The sequence below is a fragment of the Peromyscus eremicus genome, chromosome 16_21 (assembly GCF_949786415.1).
Source record: "Peromyscus eremicus chromosome 16_21, PerEre_H2_v1, whole genome shotgun sequence".
NCBI lineage: Eukaryota > Metazoa > Chordata > Mammalia > Rodentia > Cricetidae > Peromyscus > Peromyscus eremicus.
In genome coordinates this window covers 36,944,118-36,968,256 of record NC_081432.1, presented here as the reverse complement: position 1 = coordinate 36,968,256, position 24,139 = coordinate 36,944,118, and the positions used below count along the sequence as shown (strand labels likewise).

The following is a 24,139-nucleotide window of genomic DNA, read 5'->3' as shown; positions in this document are numbered from 1 at the left end:
GTGAAGAACACGCCACCCAATTGATGTAGTCTTCTAAAATGAGGACATAAGGATCCTCTACCCGAGGAATCAGGATAAACTGTGGTTGTGAAGCTAGCAAATACGAAAATTCCTGACAGCTGCTACCTCCTTGCATTGCTGGACGACCTGGAGTCAGGTCGCACATCAGAACCCAAAGGCTCACACAGTCTGTGAGCATTGCTTTCCCTTGTGAGATTGATTACATGAAGCAGCTATGAGGATTCAAGGAAACTGATTTTTAAGGGTTTGAGTATTTACTATGGGTCTCCCTGTCAGGGCAACTCCTCAAAAGCAAGTGTGTGTCTTGATGTCTACAGAGTCTGACGCAAAGCAGAAACACCTTCAAGAAACCTTAGTTGTTTTTGTTTGTTTTTCGAGACAGGGTTTCTCTGTGTAGCTTTGCGCCTTTTCCTGGAACTCACTTGGTAGCCCAGGCTGGCCTCGAACTCACAGAGATCCGCCTGGCTCTGCCTCCCAAATGCTGGGATTAAAGGCGTGCGCCACCACCGCCCGGCCAAGAAACCTTAGTTTTAAAACAAATCAATGGGGCTGGAGGGCTGGCTCAGAGGTGAAGAATGCGTGCTGAGGACAGTTCAATCCCCAACACACCACCTCACACCAGCTAGTAACTCCAGCTCCAGGGGGAAATCCGACGCCCTCTCCTGGCCTCCGAGAGCACTGCACTCGCATGCAAAAACCCACACACATACACAGAACTAGAAAATAAATCTTATAAACAAAGAACCTCTGGCTTCCGTGCACCCAGTCCCTGGTTCGTATTCAGCCCTAAGCCTTGCAGGCTAGGTGGTTAACAATCTTCCTTTCCTCCTACACACGCGCGGAGACCCTTAGGTCGTCCCAGACCGCCGCTCGGAATCCTCCCTTGCCGGCCGAGCCCCACGCCCCCCGGCCCCCGGCCCGCCCAGCGCCGCTTGTTTACTCCCCGGCGCAGCCTAGTTCTCCCCGGAGCCCGCCCCCGCCGGCCGCCTATTGGTCGAAGTGACACGAAGGCCTGCTCCGATTGGCCGCCGCGGCAGAGGCGCGGGTGAGTAGGGTAGGCTGCGCCTGAGGCCCAGAAGGGGTAGCAGGCCATGGCGGCGGCGGCTGCGGCTGTGGCGGGTTGGCTGGGCTGGGTGCTTGCCGCGCTCTGTCTGGGCAGCACCGCGGGGGAGGCGGCGCCGGGAGCGGGACTGCTGGGCTTCTGCATGGAGGAGGACAGCGCGCCGGGCGCAGGCTCGCTGCGCGGAAGGGCAGCGCCGGAGGCCACTTTCTGCTTGCGACTCTTCTGCTCCGGCTTAGCCAACAGCTCCTGGACCTGGGTGGCCACGGAGGGTGCAGGCTGCCCCGAGGGCGGGCGGGCCACGGAGCCCGAAGAGGCGGCCGCCCCCACGGGCGAGTGGCGTGCCCTGCTGCGCCTGCGCACCGAGGCCGGGCGCCCGCGCTCCGCGCTGCTGGCGGTGCGCGTGGAGCCGGGCGGCGGGGCAGCCGAGGAGGCGGCGCCGCCCTGGGCGCTGGGGCTGGGGGCGGCCGGGTTGCTGGCCCTGGCGGCCGTGGCGCGGGGCCTGCAGCTGAGCGCTCTGGCGCTGGCGCCGGCCGAGGTGCAGGTGCTGCGCGAGAGCGGCTCGGAGGCGGAGCGCGCGGCTGCGCGGCGCCTGGAACCTGCGCGCCGATGGGCCGGCTGCGCCCTGGGCGCGCTGCTGCTGCTGGCCAGCCTGGCGCAGGCGGCCCTGGCGGTGCTGCTGTACCGAGCGGTGGGCCAGCGCGCCGTGCCCGCGGTGCTGGGCTGCGCGGGGCTGGTGTTCCTGGTGGGCGAGGTGCTGCCGGTCGCTGTGAGCGGCCGCTGGGCGCTGGCGCTGGCGCCGCGCGCGCTGGGCCTCAGCCGCCTGGCGGTGCTGCTCACCTTGCCCGTGGCGCTGCCGGTGGGGCAGCTGCTGGAGCTGGCAGCGCGGCCGGGGCGTCTGCGTGAGCGCGTGCTGGAGCTGGCGCGCGGCGGCGGCGACCCCTACAGCGATCTGAGCAAGGGCGTCCTGCGCTACCGGACCGTGGAGGACGTGCTCACGCCCCTCGAAGACTGCTTTATGCTGGACTCCGGCGCGGTCCTGGACTTCGGCGTCCTAGCCAGTATCATGCAGAGCGGCCACACGCGCATCCCCGTGTACGAGGAGGAGCGCTCCAACATCGTGGACATACTGTACCTCAAAGACTTGGCCTTCGTGGACCCTGAGGACTGCACGCCGCTCAGCACCATCACCCGCTTCTACAACCATCCACTCCACTTCGTCTTCAACGACACCAAACTGGACGCCGTTCTGGAGGAGTTCAAGCGAGGTAAGGTGCTGTCCCTGGTGGAGAGAGGGTCTCACCCCGCCAGAGAGGCACTAAGACTTGACCTTTCCCAGAAAGTGATGGCCTTGAATCTGGGAATGACCTTTGGAAATATTTAAAGACCGACTTTCAGACGCGGGAAGGAAGTGCTGTGTGTCTGATGCAGGAGGATCGGAAGGTGGTTCCAGGCCAGCCTGGGTTATGTAGTAAGACTGTATTTATTAAAAAAAAAAAAAAAAAAAGTGAAGATGTAGCTCAGTGTTTGCCTAACATACACAAAGCTCTGAGTCACTACATAAACCCAGGTAGTGGCCTACCTACTTAGAAAATGGAAGCCAGTCTGGGCTAAAGATTATGTCTCAAAGCTAAATGAATGAATAAAAGCCTCCCGCGGTCCCTCTCCCCCCTTTGGCAGCAAGCATGTCTACTTGGCTCTAACCCCAGAGGTTTCTTTGTCCTGAGCCGTCTCTGTGCACTTGGGCTTCCAAGCTCACCCAGATTCTTGGATAGTAACTAAAAGGATGTCAAAAGGATAAGGTAACTGGAAATGGTTATCTTTGCCTATTTAACATTAAATTAGCAGGACCTGTGATGTTTCCTGGCCCTTCTAGGTTGCAGGACAAGGAAGGGACTCATAAATACTTTTTTACAGGTACTGAGAAAACTTTAATTTAATGTCGTTGAAAGCAGCATCATGAATAATTTAATTTCCCTTCCTGGCTTTTTTCCCTTAAAGTTTTTTTTTTTTCCTTCAGATTTTTATTTTTATGTATATGAGTATTTGCATGTGTTATATCTGTGTACCACGTGCATGCAGTTCCTCCAGAAGCCAGAAGGGGGGAGGGGTTCCTTGGTACTGGAGTTACAGACAGTTGCTAGCCGCCCTGTAGGTGCCAGGAACTGAATCCTGGGTCCTCCAATGCTCTTTAAGAGCTGAGCCATCTCTCCATCTTCCTCCCTTTTGTTTAAATTGTTTTTTCAGGGAAGACAAGTGCTCTTCCCCTAAGCCACACCCCCCATTTCTATTTCCATGCTCCCCTTTTTCGCCTAAGGTCTCTGGGATTCTCCCTTAACTCTACATTTTTCACCAACTCCTTTCACTGGTTTGTTTAAGCAGCTTTTTAAATTTTTTTTTTTTTAGGATTTACTTATGTGTATGAGTGTTTTGCATGTCTGATGCCTGAGAAGGTTGGAAGAGGGCTTTGGATCCCCTGGAACTGGAGTTATGGATGGTTGTGAGGCATTATATGAGTGCTGGGAACTGAACCCATATGGTGGGTGGCTCACCATAGGTGACCTGAGACCCAGGTCCCATCTATTAAGGTTGATAGTAAAAACCATGAGGCTCTCCAAATGTTAACATGTGGATTCCTAGCGGCATTGGTGGCGCACACCTTTAATCCCAGCACTTGGGGAAGGCAGAGGCAGATGGATCTCTGAGTTTGAGGACAGTCAGGGCTACACAGAGAAATCCTGTCGGGGGGGGGGGGGGGGGGCAAAACAACAACCAAAATAATGTGGGTTCCTCTATAGCACTCTACCGTCATCCCGTCATCCTTGGGGTGCTTTCCAGAGCCTGGGTGTTCCTTGCCCACCAGATACCCTTCCTTGGAGGGTAGGGGTGGATGTACACCAGGACTCTAGGTGGACTAGGCTGCATGATAAGAAGTGGCGGATGGAGCAAAACCCCCTTGAACTGGCAAATCTTCTGACCCCAGGTCCACTCAGCCCCTGGACCGTCAGTACAAGAGGCAGCTCTCGGCAATGAGCACACTACTCTTGTATTGAGTGCTGTGTGTGCCAGACTCTGACGGGCACTTTGCATGCCAGTCTCCCTTTGTCTTTGTGGGAGACCTGTGTGTAGATCATGAATGGCTGAGTGGGAGGCTTTGAATGAGCATCTCTGACTGGGCTGTTGGAGGACCTCCTAGATGTGTCCTGGCCTATTCCTAGAACTCGGTCCTGCAGCCTCTTTATAGGGAGGGTAGGGTCCATCTGGGCTGCTGTCACCCTAAAGCAAGGCACTTCTCATGGTATGGGAGGCAGCCAGCAGGGTTCTGTCCTGTCCCTGCCTGCTTTGAGTTCCCAGGTTGTAGGAAGATTGCTGAGTCGATCTTGCTCTGTTCGTTTATCAAAGACGAGACTTCGGTCTGGCCTGCTTGTGAGTCTCGTGACTGTCATTCCTGAGATAGTGTCTGTCAGCTCCAGTGAGTTAGCCTTTAGGGTGAACCTGGAAGTATAAGGCCCCATTTCTTCCAGAATAGTCACAAGCCTTCCTTTTAGGAGGGTCATATAGAGGCCACCATTGTCCCTCTGATGTCCCAAACTCTCGTTACTAAGGTCTTTAAATTGTTCACACACATCAAGGACAGTGGCATATGCCTTGCCAGAGCGAGCTCTGGTTGACCTGTCAGTAGGAAAGAAACGTCCCAGCTAAGGACAGAGGCAGGAGGATTGTGAATTTTTTTTTTTTTTTTTTTTTTTTTTTTTTTGGTTTTTCGAGACAGGGTTTCTCTGTGTAGCTTTGCGCCTTTCCTGGAACTCACTTGGTAGTCCAGGCTGGCCTCGAACTCACAGAGATCCGCCTGGCTCTGCCTCCCGAGTGCTGGGATTAAAGGCGTGCGCCACCACCACCCGGCGGATTGTGAATTTGAAGCCGTGTGGGATAGGTGGGAGAGAGGTGGGCAAGGAAGTGTTTGTTCACTGTAGTGTCCCATTCCGGCTGGACCTGTGCTTTGATGTTTACATGCTGTCAGTGTCACAGATTTGGGACAGTGGAGGTGTAAGGGTTGTTTGTCCCTGTCTGGATAGAACTGAATTTAAGCTTTAGGAGTTGGTAATGATGTTAAGGATGAGGTCGATGAGAGCCGTTTTTCATTTAGTTAGACTGTTCACAGAGGTGGGGCTAGAGAGATGGCTCAGCAGTTAAGAGCATTGACTGCCCTTCCAAAGGACCTGGGTTCACTTCCCAGCACCCACATGACAGCTCACAACTGTCTATAACTCCAGTTCCAAGGGATCTGACACCCTCACACAGACATATACATGCAGGTAAAAACACCAGTGCTCATAAAATAAAAAATAAATGTATTTAAGAAAATGTTCACAGAAGCAAGATGAGTGGAGTGCTTGTTTGTGTATTGCATTAATGGCATGGCTTTGATCAACAGGGCTATGAGCCAGGAGCAGCACTGTGTGGGTGGTTTTTGGGTTTTTGAGGCAGGGTCTCACTATGTAGCTTTGGCTGGCCTTGAACTCAGATCCGCCTGCTTCCGCCACCCCAGAGCTCAGACTAAAGAGCTGGCTGGGTGTGTCCTACACCCAGATTGTCTTGCGTGTTTTTACTGATCAGTGGGCTGATGTGGGCAACAGAAGTGGTGTGGGGGAACCCAAGTAATGTGCCACATTGGCCTGAGGAGGTGACCAGGGAGGCATTAGGAGGTAGACATTTGCTGCTTGGCTAGGGCTGGGGAGCCAGAAGTCGTTTGTTTGTATTGGAGCCTAGGTGTCTTCCTGAATGATACAGTATTGGCTTCCTTAAGGGCTGGAGCCAGGAGCAGGTGAGTGTTTCCTTACATTGGAATTTTGTGTGCCAAGGAGCAGATTCCTAGCTGGCGGCTGATAGGAACCGCAAACAAAAGACTGAAGGGGAGGAGAAGATCTGAATGTCAGCGTAGAAGTAATCTATCTCCTGAGCTACAGGAGTGGTACAGAGAGCCTGAGCCCTGGGGACTCAAAGCATGCAGGAGGAGGGGCTGGAAAAGATGCCAGGAACAGGCTGGACCACAGAAGTAAGAGGAACCAGAAGTTTAGAGACTCCTGAGAGCTAAGAGAACAGAACTACCTTCTAAGAGAGGTCAGCAATCAGGATGACTTAGGCTTTTTTCCTCCCAAGTGCTAGGGAAGGAACCCAGGTACATTTTAGTCAAGCACTCTGCCACTGAGTTTCTGCCCTTGATCTGTGGGTCTGGGGCTGAGGAGTAACTGGGAGAATGAATGTGGATGGCCTTCATTCGCCATGTCCTGTCCAGTGGGGACAAACAGTCCCTCCAAGCTCCCTGTCTTACGTATTCCTATGGCCAGGGACTTCTCCCATTATTGAACCATCCTCATGCAACAGGTTCCAGAATTGTGAGTCTTTTTCAGAGAACTTTGAGAGCACAGAAGAAGTTAATTCTTTCTGTTAGGGGTATGTCAGAGGGACTCACTCTTGGGAGGAGGGAGCTGCATTGAGGCTTCCCTGCTCTGAGTGGCCTTTTAGAACCCAGGCTTGGTGTTTGAGGATCCCAAACTTGCATGTTGCACTCTTGACCCTCCCCGCTTGGCCTCACAGGTTTACGGCAGAGCAGCCCTGTGGAAATGGCACCTGCCTGCTAGCTTGAGCCGGTTCCAGCGCTATCGCCAAGGATCGGAAGGAATTTAGAAACCTGGCACATTGACCCAGTGCCTCTGACTCAGTAGAGTGAGCAGTTGTCGGGGGTACCTGGCCTTTTCCTCCTGGGAGGCTTTAATCTTTTCCTGGGGCATTTAGAGCCCCCTGAAGAAAGAGGCCTTATTTAGTAAATATTTCATGATTCATGAAAAAGCCTGGGCATTTTCTCCAAAAGATCCTGGGAGCACATAGTTCTCATGTAGGTCTGGACCATTCTTCACTAGTAATAGGCATGTGTGTACTCATTGCCTTGCCTCAGACCTGCCTGTCTCCGTCCTGGGACCCGTAGCCCACCTATGACCCTTGGAGTGGACCCTCTTCAGGGTTGTGGTATGCTGCAAGTGTTAAGCACATATACACCAGGTTTCAGGGCTGTGTTATAAAATGTAAAAAGAGGTGTAAAGTATATATTGTGTTTTTGTGTTGGTTACACGTTGAAATGATACTTTAGCTATATTGGATATCATATAGTGTTAAAATGTTAACTAAAAGATTTTAAATTATATACATAGCTTGTACTCTGTCTTTCAAATAGATATAAAGTTTTATGGGTGGAAAATACTTATGTAACCCCAAGTAAATATCTGAAGTCTCCCCAACATTTGCCAACTGTGTAAGAGTTGGGTTTTTTTTTTCCAAGCTTTTCTGTCCTCACTAAATCAGCCAAACAGGAAATTGAATGAGAAAGACACAGGAGCAAGGTGGCATGTGCCAGCTCTAGCTCTTCCTCTTGACATACTACGGATTCTAAATGCCCACCCTTACTCGGCGCCATCCTCCGGAAGACCCCTGAAGGGCAGCTTTCGGAATTGGGAAAACCTGCTGAGGATGCATGTCTGTCCTCTTCATACTAGAGAGGAAGAGGGTCACAAAGCCCAGGCCACCTTGGATTGCATAGTGAGACTTCCTCAAGAAACAAAAGAGGAGAGCTAAGTACAGTGTTGTGCACTTGATCTCAGTACTCCTGAGACTGAGGCAGGAGCATTGTGATTGCCAGGCCAACATAGGCTACAGTAACAAAACCCTGTCCTTTGTTTTGTTTTGTTTTGTTTTGTTTTGTTTTGTTTTGTTTTTGGTTTTTCAAGACAGTTTCTCTGTGTAGCTTTGTGCCTTTCCTGGAACTCAGTCTAGCCCAGGCTGGCCTCGAACTCACAGAGATCCACCTGCCTCTGCCTCCTGAGTGCTGGGATTAAAGGTGTGCGCCACCACTGCCGACTTGAAACTCGGTCTTAAAAATAAAATCATAGCCGGGCGGTGGTGGCGCACGCCTTTAATCTCAGCACTCAGGAGGCAGAGGCAGGTGGATCTCTCTATGAATTCAAGGCCAGCCTGGTCTACAGAGCGAGATCCAAGACAGGCACAAAAACTACACAGAGAAACCCTGTCTCAAAAAAAAAAACAAAAACAAAAACAAAAAACAAAAATAAAATCAGGTAGATGAATAGAAAAATAAAATAAAATCAGCCCAGGTGGTAGTGGCGCACGCCTTTAATCCCAGCACTCGGGAGGCAGAGCCAGGCGGATCTCTGTGAGTTCGAGGATCGCCTGGTCTACAGAGCAAGTTCCAGGACAGCTAGGGCTACACAGAGAAACCCTGTCTCAAAAAACCAAAGTGGCGGGGGGAGTAAAAAGAGGGCTGAGGATATAGCTCAGGAGGGGGTAGCGTGCTTGTGTAGCAGGTGTGAGGGAGGCCCCGTGTGCCTTGCTAGTGTGCAGAGGAAGGGGTGTGGGGTGGCCAGTACAAGCATCTTCTGTCCTTTGGTGCGAGGAAACCCGGGAGGTCCCTACAGACTGCAAGTAAGTGTCCCTCCCTACAGGGAAGTCGCACCTGGCCATCGTTCAGAAGGTGAACAACGAAGGTGAAGGTGACCCCTTCTACGAGGTGCTGGGCTTGGTCACTCTGGAGGACGTCATCGAGGAGATCATCAGGTCTGAGATCCTGGATGAGTCGGAAGACTACCGTGAGTCTGACCTGTTCTCTAACTCACAGCCCTTCCTGCAGCCTCTGGAGCGTCTGCATCAGAGGCCAGTGGGCCTTCATGCTGCTGAACAGTGTCTAGAGATCCAGCCAGACCTCCTCTTCCCTACTGTGGTGTGGGCCAGTGTTGCCCTCCACACAAGCCATGCAGACCATCCATCATCCCATTGTTGACTTTCGTGGCCCCCGTGTGAGCAGAGGGCTTTGTAAGAGCCCTCCATCACTGGAAGAAGTGTCTGCCCTTGACGGGCCCGGGTCTTTCTGCTGCTTTTGCTGGCCCACATTCTTTTGTGCATAGCTCCTTTGTATTCTTTGAATTGGATGTGAGGCTCCGTGGTAGAGTATTTGTCCAGCTCGAATGGGGCTGAGTTTGGTCACCTGCACCACACAGGTTAAAAAAAAAAAAAAAAAAATCCACATGCCTTTAATCCCAGCCAGGCAGAGGCAGGTAGACCTCTGAGTTCCTGGCCAACAGAGGATATGTAGTAGGTAGACCCTGTCTCAAAAAAAAAACAAAAACAAACATTCTTGACCAGCTCCTGAGCAGGTCTTCTACAGCAGACAGCTGTGGGACCTTTGATTGTGTCTTCCTTCGATGGCCAACTCTGTGGGGCAGGCACAGAGCCCATACTTGATAGCTGGGGCCTCACGTGGCTTCTTGGGACCCCGCACTGCCGTGTCTGTGTCTTCGCTTCCGTTCCTGAGCCAGTGGAGGGGGGGTCACCAGGGCAGCTGCTGCCATCTGCCGTGGGTGATCTTCAGGCACTTGTACCTGAAGGATCTCCACAGCAGCAGACTTCCTCTGGGCATGGCTGGAAATGCATGTGGGCTGTTGCCTCCTCTGTCCTAGGCACTGGGATTGTCGTGTGGTGGGCGTGGCAGCTGAGTGTCTTGGCAGGGAGCAGTGCCAAGGACGATTCCTTGGGGATCCCCTAAAATCCCCGGACCTTGGGAGGAAAGAGTGGGTGACAGGGCCGCTTGCTCTGTTTGTGGTCATAATTGGGTGCTGATACCCACCCATGCCATCTTTTCACTGCCTCTACAGACACCAAGGTGAGGAAAAAGACTGTTGCCCTGAGCACCCCTCTCAAGCGGAAGGAGGAATTCTCCTTATTCAAGGTGTCTGATGATGAATATAAAGTAAAAATCTCGCCTCAGCTGCTCCTGGCCACCCAGCGCTTCCTTTCCCGAGGTGAGGGTGAAGGGTGGTCCTTGCCCCTGGTCTCACCACCCAGAGGGTCAAGAAACCACCCAGGCCAGACGCCAGCTTGGCTCCTAGTGAGCTGGAGGCTCCCGAAGAGCATCTGCTTCCCTCTGCAGAGCTAGTGGGTGTCTCCTGATAAGACGTGTTCTGGGCACTTCATCTGGCCCTGTGTGGTATGCCCTGCTTGGCTCTCTCGTGTGGATTGCCGCAGCCCAGGGACCACTGGGAGAGCCCAGGAGGCAGCAGGAGGCAGGTGTGATGACAGGCCACTTGGGCCCCAGTGGACACTGTCCCTTTCTCCCACCGCGGGGCAGAGGTGGATGTGTTCAGCCCAATGCGAATCTCCGAGAAAGTCTTGCTGTATCTGCTGAAGCATCCCAGTGTCAACCAGGAGGTGAAATTTGATGAGAACAACCGCCTGGCCGCACACCATTACTTGTACCAGCGCAGCCAGCCGGTGGACTACTTCATTCTCATCCTGCAGGTAACCGCGGCTGCCCAGACCCGAAGCCTCCCACGTCCTCAGACCTGGAGAGAGAGCTCTCCAGACAGCCACCCTCAATAAACCCCTGGGGCTGAGGTTCCTCCTGTCCTCTCGTGACGGGAGAGAGAACCTGTCCGCTTCTGTCCTCCTCCCAGGGCAGGGTCGAGGTGGAGATTGGAAAGGAGGGCCTGAGGTTCGAGAATGGGGCCTTCACGTACTATGGCGTGTCCGCCCTGGCAGCCCCGTCTTCAGGTAAGCCAGGGCCCCTTTGGGGGTTGTGGTCATGGTTGGCAGACCTGCCCCTGGCACTCCGGATGCTGCGGAAGGTCTCAGTGCCCAGGACACAGGCTTCCCTGGAGCCTGTGTCTCTGTCCCACGGGGGCTTCCTGGCTAGGCAGTGTAGGGGCGGAGCAGAACTTCTGCCTTGTTTATCTTGGTAGCCGCTGGATCCCCGCAAACGCTCCAGGGTGGCTTCGGCATGGTCTTCCATGTTCCCACCCACCCCTCCCTCTCCAAGGGGACTTCAAGGGCAGGCACTAGAGGCTGTTCACTCGTCCCACTGCCTTCCGCCATCTCTGATTATTTCCTCCATAGCTCACCAGTCCCCCGTGTCTTCACGCCAGCTCATCCGCCACGACCCGCAGCCTGAACCACCCGAGAGTACCCGCCCCTCCGCATACTGTCCTGACTACACCGTGAGGGCCCTCTCTGACCTGCAGCTCATTAAGGTGACTTTGGGCTGCACGTTGGTGCTGCTTTAACTGGCTTTGTGCTCCCGAGGGACTAGTCCAGCTGGTCACTGTGAAGATGGAGAGTGAACCCAGCACAGAAAGACAGGCTCACATCCTGAATGGTGGGACCTCCCCTTCTCCCTGGACTGCTGGAGTCTGCACCTCTCTGGAGGCCTTGTGCCTGATCTCCATTGTAGATCTTAAAATCACTTGGCCATAAAAGAAAACCGTGTGGCTCAAAGGCTTTCTGCCCTCGCGGCTAGTTTAAAGTCCTGCCTGTCTAGTGCAGGTCAGAGGTGGGAGCTCTGCTGTCCGTATCTCGCGATTGCACCCGCTGGGTAATTTCTCCATTCTCTTATCCTCTAGATCACACGGTTGCAGTACCTCAATGCACTCCTGGCTTCCCGAGCCCAAAGCTTGCCTCCATCCCCAGAGAATGCTGAGCTCCAGGCCATCCCAGGCAGCCAGACCAGGCTCCTTGGTGACAAGTCCATTGAGACAGCAGGTAAGCACCTCCCCCCATGGTGCATCCTGCAGTGCTGGGGCCCAGGGGTCACAGGAAATCTTGCCATTGCGCTGCGTGTGCTCTCTCCTCCCTGTCTGTACCCTCCTGTTTCTCTGCCCATCCTTTCCTTCGTACTTTTCTGTCCGTGGCCTCTTAGAGATGGCTTAGCTAGTTCTCGATAAGTCGGGGATGTTCAGGGTAGAAACTCTCAGGCCACTTAAGATCAGAGTTAGGTCACTTAAAGAGTCAAGATTTGGCTTTTCCTTGGCCCTGGCTCAGAGGAGCACTTGCTGTGGAGCTGGGTCAGCACATGTTGATAGTGAGGTTCTGTAGAATGGAAGCAGAACGCGCTTGGGTGGGGGGCAGTTTGCATTATGGGTAGGCTCTGGGCTGCCTCACAGTCTGTGGTTTGGGCGGTGAAGGCCAGGGCTTTTCTGTGGTTTCTTGAGTTGATTGGTCCTTGGATAAGGCTCCGGATTGCCAAGCTGAGCTTTAGAAGTAGCTCTGGGAGGCATGCGGGCTTCTGCCTTGCTCCACTTGGCTGCCCCAGGGAGCCAAGTTCCTCCTGGGCATTTACTCTGCAGGCATGCTTAGAGCTGACCCCGTCTTCCCTGGCGAAGCTGCCCACCATCCTGAGAGGTGGGAGTTGCTGGGCTTGTCTGATAGATGAGGAATGGAGTTTGGGGGCCCTAGACAGCCTCCAGACAGCCTCCTGGGGACTTAGGGCCGTGGTCACTGAGACCCACACTTGATATCACAAACATGTTTTTACAGTAGAAATCGCTTTTTTTTTTTTTTTTAAGATTTATTTATTTATTATGTATACAGTGTTTGCCTGCATGTATGTCTGCAGGCCAGAAGAGGGCACCAGATCTCATTACAGATGGTTGTGAGCCACCATGTGGTTGCTGGGAATTGAACTCAGGACCTTTGGAAGAGCAGCCAGTGCTCTTAACCATTGAGCCATCTCTCCAGCCCCCAGAAATCGCTTTTTTAATCAAGAAGTGACAGAAGGTACAAAGGACAGAAACCCTTGACCCTGAGCCACGGTGATGGCTCAGCCCCTGTGGGTTCTGCTCTGGCTCCAGGCACTACTAGGGGACAGCTGAGGCATGCCCTGTAGGAATGTCAGTTCCAGAGAGGTGTTTTGTGGAATACCCCAGAACAGAAGTTCACATGGCCACGTTAGCCTTACCAAGACTCGTTTTTAAAACATGAGTGTCTTCTGGCTCCAACCTCTACTCAGACTGCAGGGGCTGTATTCAAGGTACAGACGTGAGCTAAGAATGGCAGTTCTAGGAGCGTGTCCTCCGTCAGGGATTTTCCCCTCCTTCCCTCTTCTTCCCCCCCCCCCCTTGCTCCCTCCCTTCCTTTCCTTTGCCTGCTTTTCTTTCCTTTCTTTCCAAGTGCTGGGGGAGGGGGGTGGGGGGTATTGAACTTACAGCCTTGCACACACTAGGCAAGCATTCTTCCATTTGAGCTATACCTCTAGTCCCTGGAGAAGCTAGAGACGTTTTCATCCTCTTGACTTGGCCCGCTCTCTGGGCCGGCCTGTAAAAAGAGTAATTTACTGTGGCTTGTGGGTCATTTCTTCCTTACAATGCTTTATCCGCCCTGTTTGCCAGTTTTTACCTAGGTGACCTGATGTGTGCCCCAGTGAGGTTTGCCTAACTCTGGGGTCTCCCTGGGTTTGTCCCTGTCCCCAAGAGTTTAGTGTTACTGCACAGTGCTGGTTTCGGTGGGCCACTGTTTGCCACTGTTTAAACGAGTGCAGAAAGACTCAGTCCCTGGGGATTTGGGCGCTGAATCCCTGGCAGGAAACTGCTCTTGTTGAAATGTTTGGAATGTACAAGAATTTTAAATGGCGTACGTCAGGGATTGGGTCGGGTGGTGGCAGTGCACACCTTTTATCCTAGCACTCGGGAGCCAGAGGCCGGTGGATCTCTGAGTTCAAGGCCAGCCTGGTCTTTGTAGTGAGTTCTAGGACAGCCAGGACTACACAGGGAAACCCTGTCTGAAAAACAAACAAACCTACATCAGGGATCAGCCAGCTATGGTGTGGGAACCTGATTTGGCCAGGTTCCAGAGTTTATAAATGAGGTTTTATTCGAGTCCACCCTTTGGTTGTCTGGCTGCTGTGAGTGGCAGCGGGGACAGAGCAGGTGACTTGGCCCTTCACTGAAAGTCTGATCCTGGACTCCTCACCCGTGCGGCCCTGTGGTGGGTGCCGTCCCTCTGTGGTCCTCAGCATCACCTGTGTAGCCCAGAGCCCTCCCCAGCCTTCCGCGTGGTGCTGAGGAGCTGAGGCCCACTGCCACTCAACAGCGTGTCCCTCTTCTCTCTTCTCTCCGCTCTCTTCAGCCTTCCCAGTAGACCTTTCCCTCTTTGGCACATTTGGAAACTGCAGTTGATAAATGACTGTGGACTAGTGAGCATTTTTTGTTTTAAGAAAACACCAAGGTAAATATCTGTTTCCTTTTTCTTTGATTTACTTTTCCCATCCTTTAGCTATTGGCAGGCACCACAGACTGCTTCCCCCAGGCTGGGGTGCATTTCCCTTGGTGGGGGAGTTGGGAGGGGTACTGTATTTTATTTTTCTAGTACTTACTTTTTCTAGAACACAAGGGGTCATGGCACACCTGGTTAGTCGTGGAACACACGGCTTCCTTGTAGCACAGGGGCTCTTTATTAGCTGCGGAAGTTTCTTTTTGCCCAGCATAGCAGCCTGAGCCCCTGGAGTCAGAAATACATAGCACTCCCTAGGTACCATGGCTTACACCTGTAATCTCAGCACCCCTGAGGATGAGGCAGGAGAACTGCCTTGAGTTTGAGGTCACTCCATACTGCATGGTGAATTCCAAGCCAGCCAGCAAGACTTTGTCTCAAAACAAAATAGGGGCTGGCAGTATGGCTCTGTGGGTAAGATGCTTGCCGTCAAGCCGGTGACCCACGTTCAGTCCCCAGAACCTATGTGGTGGAAGGTAAGAACCGAGTCTCACAGGTTGTCCTCTGACCTCCATACACGTCATGACACGTGCATACCCTCACACGTTTATACGTACACACCAAGGTAAATGTCAGAAGAGCTGACTGGCTGTGAAGAATGAAAGACAGACAATTAAGTTTCAAAGCCAGCAGTTCTAGTTCTTGGGAGGTGGAGGTAGGAGGAGCTGACATTCAAAGTCAGCCTGGGCTGCATAAGACCCTGTCTCAAACCCTGCTGCCCCAAAGAAGTAGGGGAGGGGGCAGACCCACAAACCAATGACAAAAACAGTCAGTAGCCCATCTTTGTCCCTCATGGGTGGCATCTGTCCTTGGAGTGGGTTTCTCTCTTGACCATGTTCTTGACTGCTGTGATGGTTCCTGAGATGTCCCAGGGCCCGTCTGTCCAGGCTGTCTCTTTGTCCTAAAGGTTCAGTACGTGGTTCTGCTAGAGCCTGCCCTTGACTACTGTGAATGCCATTCTCGTTTTTCCCCTCTCCTTAGGGTCCAACAACAGCAGACCTGACGTCCCAGTGGAGAAGAGCCCTGGGCAGAACCCAGGAGTGTAACTGCTTGCCAGGCAGCCCCGAGCTGGAAATGGACAAGCGTGTGGGGAGCTGGGGAGAGCCAAGCAGGAGCTTCATGCCAGCCTGTCCCCCACCGATTCTGGCCACGTTTTAGATGGCCATTATAAGATGTGGGTCCTGGGCCTCCTGAAGGCCAGAGCCTTCAGCTGGCCCTGCCTTCCCTTAGGAGATAGGACTGGCAGGGCGGTCCTCCAGAAGAAGCCTGTTTCTGGGGGGATGAAAGGAACAGCATCATCTCTAGTCCCCAGGGCCCAGCCTCTCCCCTGATACTGTAACAGCACAGTGTCTGTACCTCCCTGAGCCAGGTGCCATGTGGGTGCAGTTACTGCCTTTACATGGTCTTGGCCTGTCTCACTTTGCTTTTGATTGGCCAACCCTCTGTTGTTGGCATCACTTTATGAGCAAACCAAGAATGTTGGCTCTGGATGGAGATTCAAGTCTATGGCCCCGTCCTGTACCTTTTTATTTCCCTTACAATGCCGTATTTTGATTCACGTACCCCAGTTTTTTCCATGTGCCAAATCTAAAAGCACGATTCCCCAATAAGTCTGTGCCCCAGTTCTGCTCCCTCCTGTGGAGGGAGGTTAGCTTCTCTGACGCCTGAAGTCGTGAGCAGGCTGGCCCAGTGACACGGGCCTGCCCAGCATGGATGAAAAGTCAGTGTTGAGGACCTGCCTTGTACTTTTGTCTTAAGCCTCCGGGAACATGTGTGGCCATAATGGGTAGGGAAGAGCGATCGGGGAGGATTGTTTGTAAACCTAGTACCTCCTTGTCACCTGCTGAGAAGTCAAGGTTTTCTTGTATCTGAAATATTTCAAATTGTGTGCCCTTTTCCGTCTCCAGGGACGTTGTTTTTGAGATGCAGGGGTCGGAAAGCACAAGTTTCCTCTTCCAGGGCACCTACATTTTCCTTCCACAGTTTCGGCTCTGGGACCATAGGCTCAGGGGCGGGGAGGGAGGATTTCTGGAACCTTCCTCAAAAGAATGTGTGGGTCCTGGTAAGTGAGACTTGTAGGCCAAGAGATCAGTGGTATGCTTGCCAAGAAAGTATTCTCAAGGAATATGCGCTAAGAACAAACTCAGGTTGGAAGCAAATACTTTAAAAATCATCTCTCTCCAGAAAAGAATTCGGAATTCTGGCTGCAGAATCACCTGGCAAATTAGAACCTTGGCTACCTGGGCCCTTCTGGGGCTTCTGATTTAGTCACCTTGAACACCAGGGTTAGGGTCTTGAAATAGTTTTAGATTCATAGAAGAGTTCCATATGCCCTTTACTCTGCATCCCCTGATGTTAACATGTTAAATAACCTTGTTACAGTTATCCAAATTAAAATGTTAACATTGGTGTCATACTGTTTAACTGGAGGCTTGGTTTGGATGTTACTTTTTTTTTTTTTTTTTTTTTCTAGTAATGTCCTTTTCTGTTGCAGAATTCCAAGGCAGGATGCCAAGATGCACTTAGAGCTATTGTTTCCTTTTTACCTAACTTTGTATTTTATAGCAATTGCAGATTCATAGGAAGTTGGAAAGATGCAGAGTCCATGCATCCTTTATCTGGCTTTCCTCAGTGGTCCTGTCTCACAAACTGTAATGTAGTCTCAAAGCCTGGACTGGTGCAGGTGGTACCTGGCATCTGTGTAGACCTGAGTAACTGCTGCCCAAGTCTAACCCACTGTCCTGTCACTACCAGGGTTCCCCCTGGACTGCCACTCAGAGCCACCTGCCCGTCCCTAAGCCCTGGCAACCACTAGACTGTTCCTCATCTCTTTTATTTTGTCATTTCAGGAGTGTTGTTTGAGGGGTCGTGCAGTGTGTGGCGTTAGGGACTGACTCCTTCACTCAGCATAGTTCTCTGGGGACCGATCCGGGTCATTGTGCCAGCAGCTTGTTCCCTTTTCTTGCCAAGTGGTATTCCATGGTGTATTCATTGTCCTGTCAAAGGACATCTGGGTTGTTTCCAGTTTTTTGGCCTTTTCCAAATAAAGCTGCTATGAACATTCATGTACAGATGTCGGTGTGAATATTGGTGTTGACTCTGGGGGAGGTGCCAGGAGTGCCGTTGCTAGGTTGTTTATCATTGAAAGAGAGCCTGCCAGGCCTTTTGCAGTAGCTGTGTGCAAGCCTCAGTTCCTACGTGAAGTGTAGGAACGATCCAGTTTCTCAGTCCTCCAAACGGTCATTGTTTTTACTTGAGCTATTTAGACAGGTGACCAGCAGAACCACTGTGGTTCTCATCTGTTTTTCCTGATAGAATCCAGCACTATAAGTAAGAATCTGTTCAGGTCTTCACCTTGGTGACGTGTCTGTGTTCTTCGCCCATTCATTTGCCCCCCCCCCTCCTTTTTTTTTTTTTGGTCTGAGAAGTCTTCATATATTCAGATTCTAAAATCCTTGGTTGGATTTTGGGTTTGCAGAAATTTTGGTCTGTAGTGCTGTAGTCTAGTTCTGAAATGTGCCCCTAAGGCCTGTGTACTTAAGACTTAATCCCCTTGAAGTGAGTCCTGTGGTCATTGGGGCATGCCCTCAGAGGGGTTGTTGGGGCCTTGGCTTCTTCCTCTCCATTGCTCCCTGATGACCCTGAGGTGAAGCACGTGCTCCCTCCTTGTACTGTACATGGCCGCCGGAAGGACCAGGCACCCACAGGCCCCTCTGGGCTCCTGGTCTCAGTTGTGTGCTCACAGTAACAGAATACTAACAGTGAGGCTGTGCTCTACGGCAGGGTCTCAGGGAACAGAGGTTTTTCATTGTGATTAAAGTCGTTTTACCAAACTTTGTTTTGTGCTTTTAGTATATCTGACTGTTCTAGATCTCAGAAGTTGTCTAACTTTTCCCCTAATAGTTTGAGTTTCTGTTCTACATGTAAGCTTGTTTTCCATTTTGAATGAATATTTCTATGAATAAGGCTTGGGTCACAGCTTTTTTTTTTTTTTTTAATTTATGCATGTGAGTGTTTTGCCTGCATGTATGTCTGTACATCACATACATGCTTAGTGCCTGCAGAGGCCAGAAGGCATTGGCTCCTCCCTGGAACTGGAGTTATGGTTGTGATTCACCATGTGGGTGCTGAGAATCGAACTCGAGTCCTTTGGAAGAGCAGTTGGTGCTGGTGCTCTTCACTGCCCAGCCTTCTCTCCAGCCCCCAGAGCTGGTTTTGGTGGTTTTGTAGGCCCAGGCCCAGGCTGGCCTCAAACTCAAAACCCACTTTCTCTGGCTTTTTCCCTCCTTCCTTCCGTGTTTAACCTAAGGATGTCTGTCCATTTGTTGAAAAGGCATCTCTCCCTCTGTTGGGTGTATTTGTGTGTGGGGGGGACTATTTCTGGGTTGTCTACTACGTCACATTAGTCTGTATCTATCCACTACACTCTGGATCACTGAAGTTGAACCCACTTCCCCCCCCCCCCAAGTTTCTCTTAGAGTCCCAGGCTGGGTGTGGTGGCACACTCCTTTAATCCTAGCATTCAGAGGCAGGTGGATCTTTGACTTCAAGGCCAGCATGGTCTACAGTGAGTTCCAGGACAAAAACTATTTCAAAAAAAAAAAAAGGGAGTCTCAGTCAATGGGCCAAGCTGACCTCACAGTCCCCCTGCCTCAGCCTACCAAGTGCTGGATTTACAAGCATGGGACAGTGTGCTTGCCTTCTGTTATTTCTCAAAATGTGGGTGTTTTTCCGTGTGTAATCTCTATACAGCCTGTGCTACATACACCACTGTCTCACACTTTGTTCGCCTAACCTGCAATGCAAAGCAGTCCTCCTAGGGCCTCCCAGGTGCTGGGATTACCGGCAGGCCCTACCATGTATGGCTCCAATTGTTCAGGGTATACATTTGCTTACACAGTTTAGATAATCTTTTCTACATCTTGCTTGGATTTTGGTAGGAACTGTGTTAAGCCTGTATGTTGTCAACTTAGGAAGAGCTGATTTCTTCTTTTCTTTTCTTTTTTTTGTTTTTTTCGAGACAGGGTTTCTCTGTGTAGCTTTGTGCCTTTCCTGGAACTCACTTGGTAGCCCAGGCTGGCCTCGAACTCACAGAGATCCGCCTGGCTCTGCCTCCCGAGTGCTGGGATTAAAGGCGCGCGCCACCACCGCCCAGCAAGAGCTGATATCTTTACATGTGCCTTCCAATCCATGAGCACATTATGTCTATGTAAACATTTTCATTTGTATACTTCAGCATCGTATAATTTTTTTTTTTTTTTTAGGTTTAAACTTAAACAGTTGTTAATAGTACTGTATTTTTTGTATCCATAATCACTGGTATTAGGGATAAATGGATTTTCGTTTATATTGTATCCTGAGGTCTTGGACTATTAATATTAAGGTAGGTATTTATCACCCACCACCCACCTAGAATTCCTTACAATTTGCTAGTATGCATAGATAACCATGTCTTCAACTAATACTTGGATCCTACCTTCAGGGCTTCTGACCTAGTAACATTAGACATTAGGACTTTGGAGAAAAGGTTTCACTGTGTAGTCCTGGCTGGCCTGGAACTCAATATGTTGATCTGGCTGGCCTTGAACTCAGAGATCAGTCTGCCTCTGACTCCTACGTGCTGGAATTAAAGGTGTGTGCCACCATACCCAGTGGACATCAGGACTTAAAAAAAAAACAAACTGGTGAGCTGGGCAGTTCTGAACCTGTCTATCAATGAGCAGAGGTCCTGAACACGGGAGCCATGTGCCAGGACACCCCGCCCCCACATATATAAAACATGCATAGTACTTGGTGACATGTCACTCTGTTGGCTGGCAGGAGTGATGGTCTTTGCAGCTGAGGATGACAAGGCCTCCTCCCAGTCCCCACAAGACAACCAGGCTGTGGTGGATAATCAGTTTAATGAGAAAACGGTGATCTGTGTGTATAAAAAGGTGGCTGTGTGTCCATTAAATGTCCTCATTCCTGAGGAGTCGTCATATAGGGTAGTCTTGAATGTCTGTCTTGCTTATGGCACTGTCTGTCTAGGTGCACGCCGGCTGTCAGGACAGGGCAGGGCCTGCCCATAAAAAGGTTCATGCCCCTAGGAGGAGCACTGGTCAGGATTTTCACATAGTAACGGGCCAGAGAGGCTGCCAAAATCAGACTAAAAATAACTGTTGCTAAATGGGTGTCAGCTCAGGGCTATCTGAGGGAGGCGAAGCCTTCACCTTTTAACCCTTTGTTCAGCCTGTGGCCTCAGTGGAGGGCCCAGCGCTTTATCATCAACTTCCTGGCTTCTAAGGAGCCAGCCTTGCCAGTGAAGCTGGAGACCCAGCTGGAAGAGAGGGAGCGTTCGCCTGTGCAAGGGTCTCGCCACACCACCAGTTGGCACAGGGGCCTGGAGAGGTGTGTATACTGTTGTTGCTGCACCCCATAGCAAGGTGCTGAACTCAGAGTGCAGGGCATGCAGAGCCTAGTCCAGGCCCTTTCTCCAGTACCAGAGGGCATTAGAGCCTTAGGGTAAGCTAGGGTTGCGGGCCGCCGCCCCAAAAGTTGAGTGGGCCACAAGCAGTCCCCAGCACCTGACACTCTACCCTCACATAAGACAGGCAGGGTTGCCTGAAGCCTTTAGGTGGGACTTCCCCAGAGAACACACTAGTTCCAGCTCATCAGCCTCCAGCTTCTGGGGCAACCTGGTAGGTACTGACTTCTGTGGGGCCTCAATCTTGTTGACATGCCCCTCAGCCTGCCAGAACCTCCCCTCCAGTTCTGGAGACTAGAGATGGCTAGAACTACTCCAGACACACTCAGGGTTGCTACTGATAGGAATGGAGTCCCTGGAGAAACTCCACCCAAAGGACAGCAGTGAGTTGCCCCAATGCCTGGCACTTAGGTAGCCTGTTTCTTCTCTTATACCCTGGATGCAGCTGCTGGTCACACCTGAGTCTCTACTTACAGAACAGGCCAAGGCCAGTCTCCTGATCGAAGGATTGGTAGACAGGCCTAGACCCGGCTGTGGGTAGTGCTGGTCTGTTCACATCCTGCTCTGGCCTTGGCCCTCGTCCGGACCCACTTCGCTTCTTGCTACCGAATGGTCCTCTGCTCCAGCCCTGGCAGGGAACACAGTCTCCCTCACTGAAACCCAGGGGACCTGCTCTACCTGCTGCTTCTGGCCCAGGGAAGCAAAGCCAGAGAAAAATTGGGGCTGGGGCAGAGAACCACTTGGAGGTGGATGAGTGGGAGAGTGGGTGTGGAATGGCGGCTGTGAGTGACCCACAGGTTTTAGTCATCAGCACCGGGTCCGGGGGTGCCCCACATGGGCCTGTAGCGCTTCCCGGATACCCCGCTGCCAATCTCGGGCCAGCTGCACTGGTGTCAGAGAGGCCTGTGAACAAGGATACTGAGTCAGCCTTCCTCTCCTAGGTACTCCCCCGACATCAGCACAGGTATCAGACATGGCCTGGCTGGCACTCACCACATTCTTCATGCCCAACTTGGCCCCATAGAGCAGCAGCAGCTTCGTAGCTTTGTGGTGCCCATAGCGCACGGCCTCGTGGAGCGCTGTGTCCCCTTCCTGTGGAGAGAGGGACCAGTCGGTCACTGCGACGGGCCCAGTACAGGAAGGCGCTGCTGACACACAGGGGGCCTCCAGTCTGCTTCAGGCTGCTCAGTCACCAACACCCACCTTATCCTGCGCATTGATGTGGGCGCCACACTCAATGAGATGCTCCAGGCAGTCAGAGTGGCCCGTGCGCACGGCTACATGGAGAGGGGTGCTCCAGATCTAGGGGGAAGTGAGGTGCAGTGCTGGATCTGGGTGGCCATGCCACCCAACCCAGAAGAGCTGTGCCTTTTTTTTTTTGAAACAGGGTTTCTCTGTATAGCCTTGCTGTCCTGGAACTCATCAGTAGATAAGGCTGGCCTCGAACACCACCATGCCCAGCTGGGCTATGCCTTCTTATAAGGTGAATGTCTGTTCTCTATGCTACGTGTGCCCCTAACAGGTTACCACCCAAAGCAGGCACCGGTCCCTTTACCTTGTCCTGTGCGTTGACCTGAGCCCCCTGGTTAAGCAGCAGTTTGAGGATGTCCAGGTGTCCTCCACGGCAGGCCCAGAACACAGGTGTCCTGTCCAGCTGCAACACAAAGCATCAAGGTGCTCTGACCCACGGGGTCGGAAGGCCTGACTAGACGAGCCACCACATCCCCTGTGAGGGCGAGCCTTGCTTCTCACCAAGTCCCGAGCTTCTATAGCGGCCCCTGCCGCGAGCAGCTTGTTCACCAGCTGTCCGTGGCCCTTCAGACAGGCCCAGTGCAAGGCTGTGCGGTGGAGCTGGGAGCAGAGACAAAATGAGGCCAAGAGAGCAGAGCTACTCCCTAGAGCCATCCACCCCATCCCTTCCGTTCCTAGAACAGGTCACCAGAGTTACCCAGTGTCCCAGGTGAGGACTTGAGTGTCCAAGATGTCATATACAGGTGTCATAAATGCACGCACCCACCCTCCCTACCTTGTCATGGGCATTAGGGTCCCCTCCGTCTGTCAGGTACTTGTCAATCAGGGCCTCCTGGTTCTCCGCAGCTGCCTTCAGGAACATTTCCAGGTCCACAGGCTCCAATGGGACCTGGGGCTGCGGCTGGGTGAGCGGAACAGGACAGAACTAAGTCAGTCCCCGAGTCCATGGGCACCCATCACTGTCGCTTCACCATTCTGGCCCAGCACACTTGGCCTGTTCGATTATAGTTGTTTTTCGATCTCATTCTCAGGAGATAAAAGAACGGGAAGTGTGTGTTATGCACCAATTGTTCCCATACTCTGCTGAATCTTAATTGTAGTATCTCAGAATATGACCGTTCTGGAAATAAGGTCATTGCATTTGTAATTATGTTAGAGTAGGGTAGACCCCTTTCCTGTATGACTGCTGTCCTTATGTCGAGGACTTTGGATACAGGCAGGCACACAGAACGTGAGTAAAAGGTAGAGATGGGTCATGTGTCTACAGACCAGCGGGCACTAGTTGCAGCAGCCCCAAGAAGCCGAGCAGGGGAGTGGACGCTCCAGGACAGGACAGCATATCTAGAACAAACTGGAATGACCTGTTGGTGTGGCTGAGTCCTCCACGGCCAGCACTTGGTTACAGCTAGCTGCCTGTGATATTGGTTAATTTCACAAGCCCTTGGGCACATCAGTGAGAGATTATCCAGATAAGGCTAGCTGATAGGAACTGATGTAAATGTGGGTGAAACCATTTGATGGGCTGGGGTCCTAGGCCGAAGAAAATGGAGAGAGCAAGCTCAAGGAAGTGAGCATTGGGGCTGGGGTGGGGGAGGTGGCTCGGCAGTTAAGAGTGCTTGTTGCTCTTGCAGAAGATCCAGGTTCAGTCCCTAGTACCTACCTGTTGCTTCAAAACCATCTGTACAGGGTATATGATGCTCTCTTCTGACCTCTGACCACCAGGCATGTACATGGTGCACATACATACGTACAGGCAAACACTGGTATACAAATAAAGCATCTCCTCCCTCTCCCTCTCTCCTCTCATTTCCAAATAACCCTTAAGTTGCCAGGTGCTTGGTCACAAGAAGCTAAGCAGCTAATACATTGCCCTATGGAAGGAACACAAGGCTCTGGGATGCGTTCCATGCAGCTCCCATGCACTGCCTAAGCAGCCGCGGCCCCTAGCTCCATTCTTCCCAGGCCCCCGAGACTGGAGGCCATCTGTGCCTCTGGAACACCAGCCTTAACCTCTCGCTCACCTCAACCACGGGCTCAGCCTCCCTGGGGGGGACTTTGTGTCTCAGTCGCTTTTTTCTTCGTCTTTGAATCAAGTTTTCCAAGTCTCTCATGTTGTCCAGAGTCAGCCTGGAGCTGTTAAATCTTTCCAGCTAGGGCAGAAGACATGCCCAAGCCAGACATCAGTCACCAGGTAGGGTCTCAGGGCAGGCTCCTGGCTAGACTAACACTGCCTTGAA

At 52.1% G+C, this 24,139-nt stretch overlaps 2 protein-coding genes across 3 annotated transcripts; one reads left to right on the top strand and one right to left on the bottom strand.

The window, feature by feature from the left end:
- Positions 1-1,102: 1,102 nt before the first annotated feature.
- On the top strand, positions 1,103-15,681 carry Cnnm3 (cyclin and CBS domain divalent metal cation transport mediator 3). Of its 2 annotated transcripts, none has more exons than XM_059282086.1 (8): positions 1,103-2,349; positions 8,596-8,739; positions 9,802-9,948; positions 10,275-10,444; positions 10,600-10,696; positions 11,039-11,172; positions 11,542-11,680; positions 15,167-15,681. In XM_059282086.1, the coding sequence occupies exons 1-8, from the start codon at positions 1,113-1,115 to the stop codon at positions 15,229-15,231; spliced, it is 2,133 nt and encodes a 710-aa protein (XP_059138069.1). In that variant the 5' UTR covers positions 1,103-1,112; the 3' UTR covers positions 15,232-15,681. The 2 variants fall into 2 exon arrangements, with proteins under 2 accessions (XP_059138069.1, XP_059138070.1); XM_059282087.1 differs by lacking the exon at positions 8,596-8,739 and adding an exon at positions 2,525-2,527.
- Positions 15,682-20,079: 4,398 nt separating this feature from the next.
- Ankrd23 (ankyrin repeat domain 23) lies at positions 20,080-22,921 on the bottom strand. The gene is made up of 6 exons (XM_059282156.1): positions 22,678-22,921; positions 22,404-22,502; positions 22,207-22,305; positions 21,855-21,953; positions 21,645-21,743; positions 20,080-21,554 (listed from the first exon to the last, which is right to left on the bottom strand). The coding sequence occupies exons 1-6, from the start codon at positions 22,762-22,764 to the stop codon at positions 21,459-21,461; spliced, it is 579 nt and encodes a 192-aa protein (XP_059138139.1). The 5' UTR covers positions 22,765-22,921; the 3' UTR covers positions 20,080-21,458.
- Between the last annotated feature and the right edge of the window lie 1,218 nt (positions 22,922-24,139).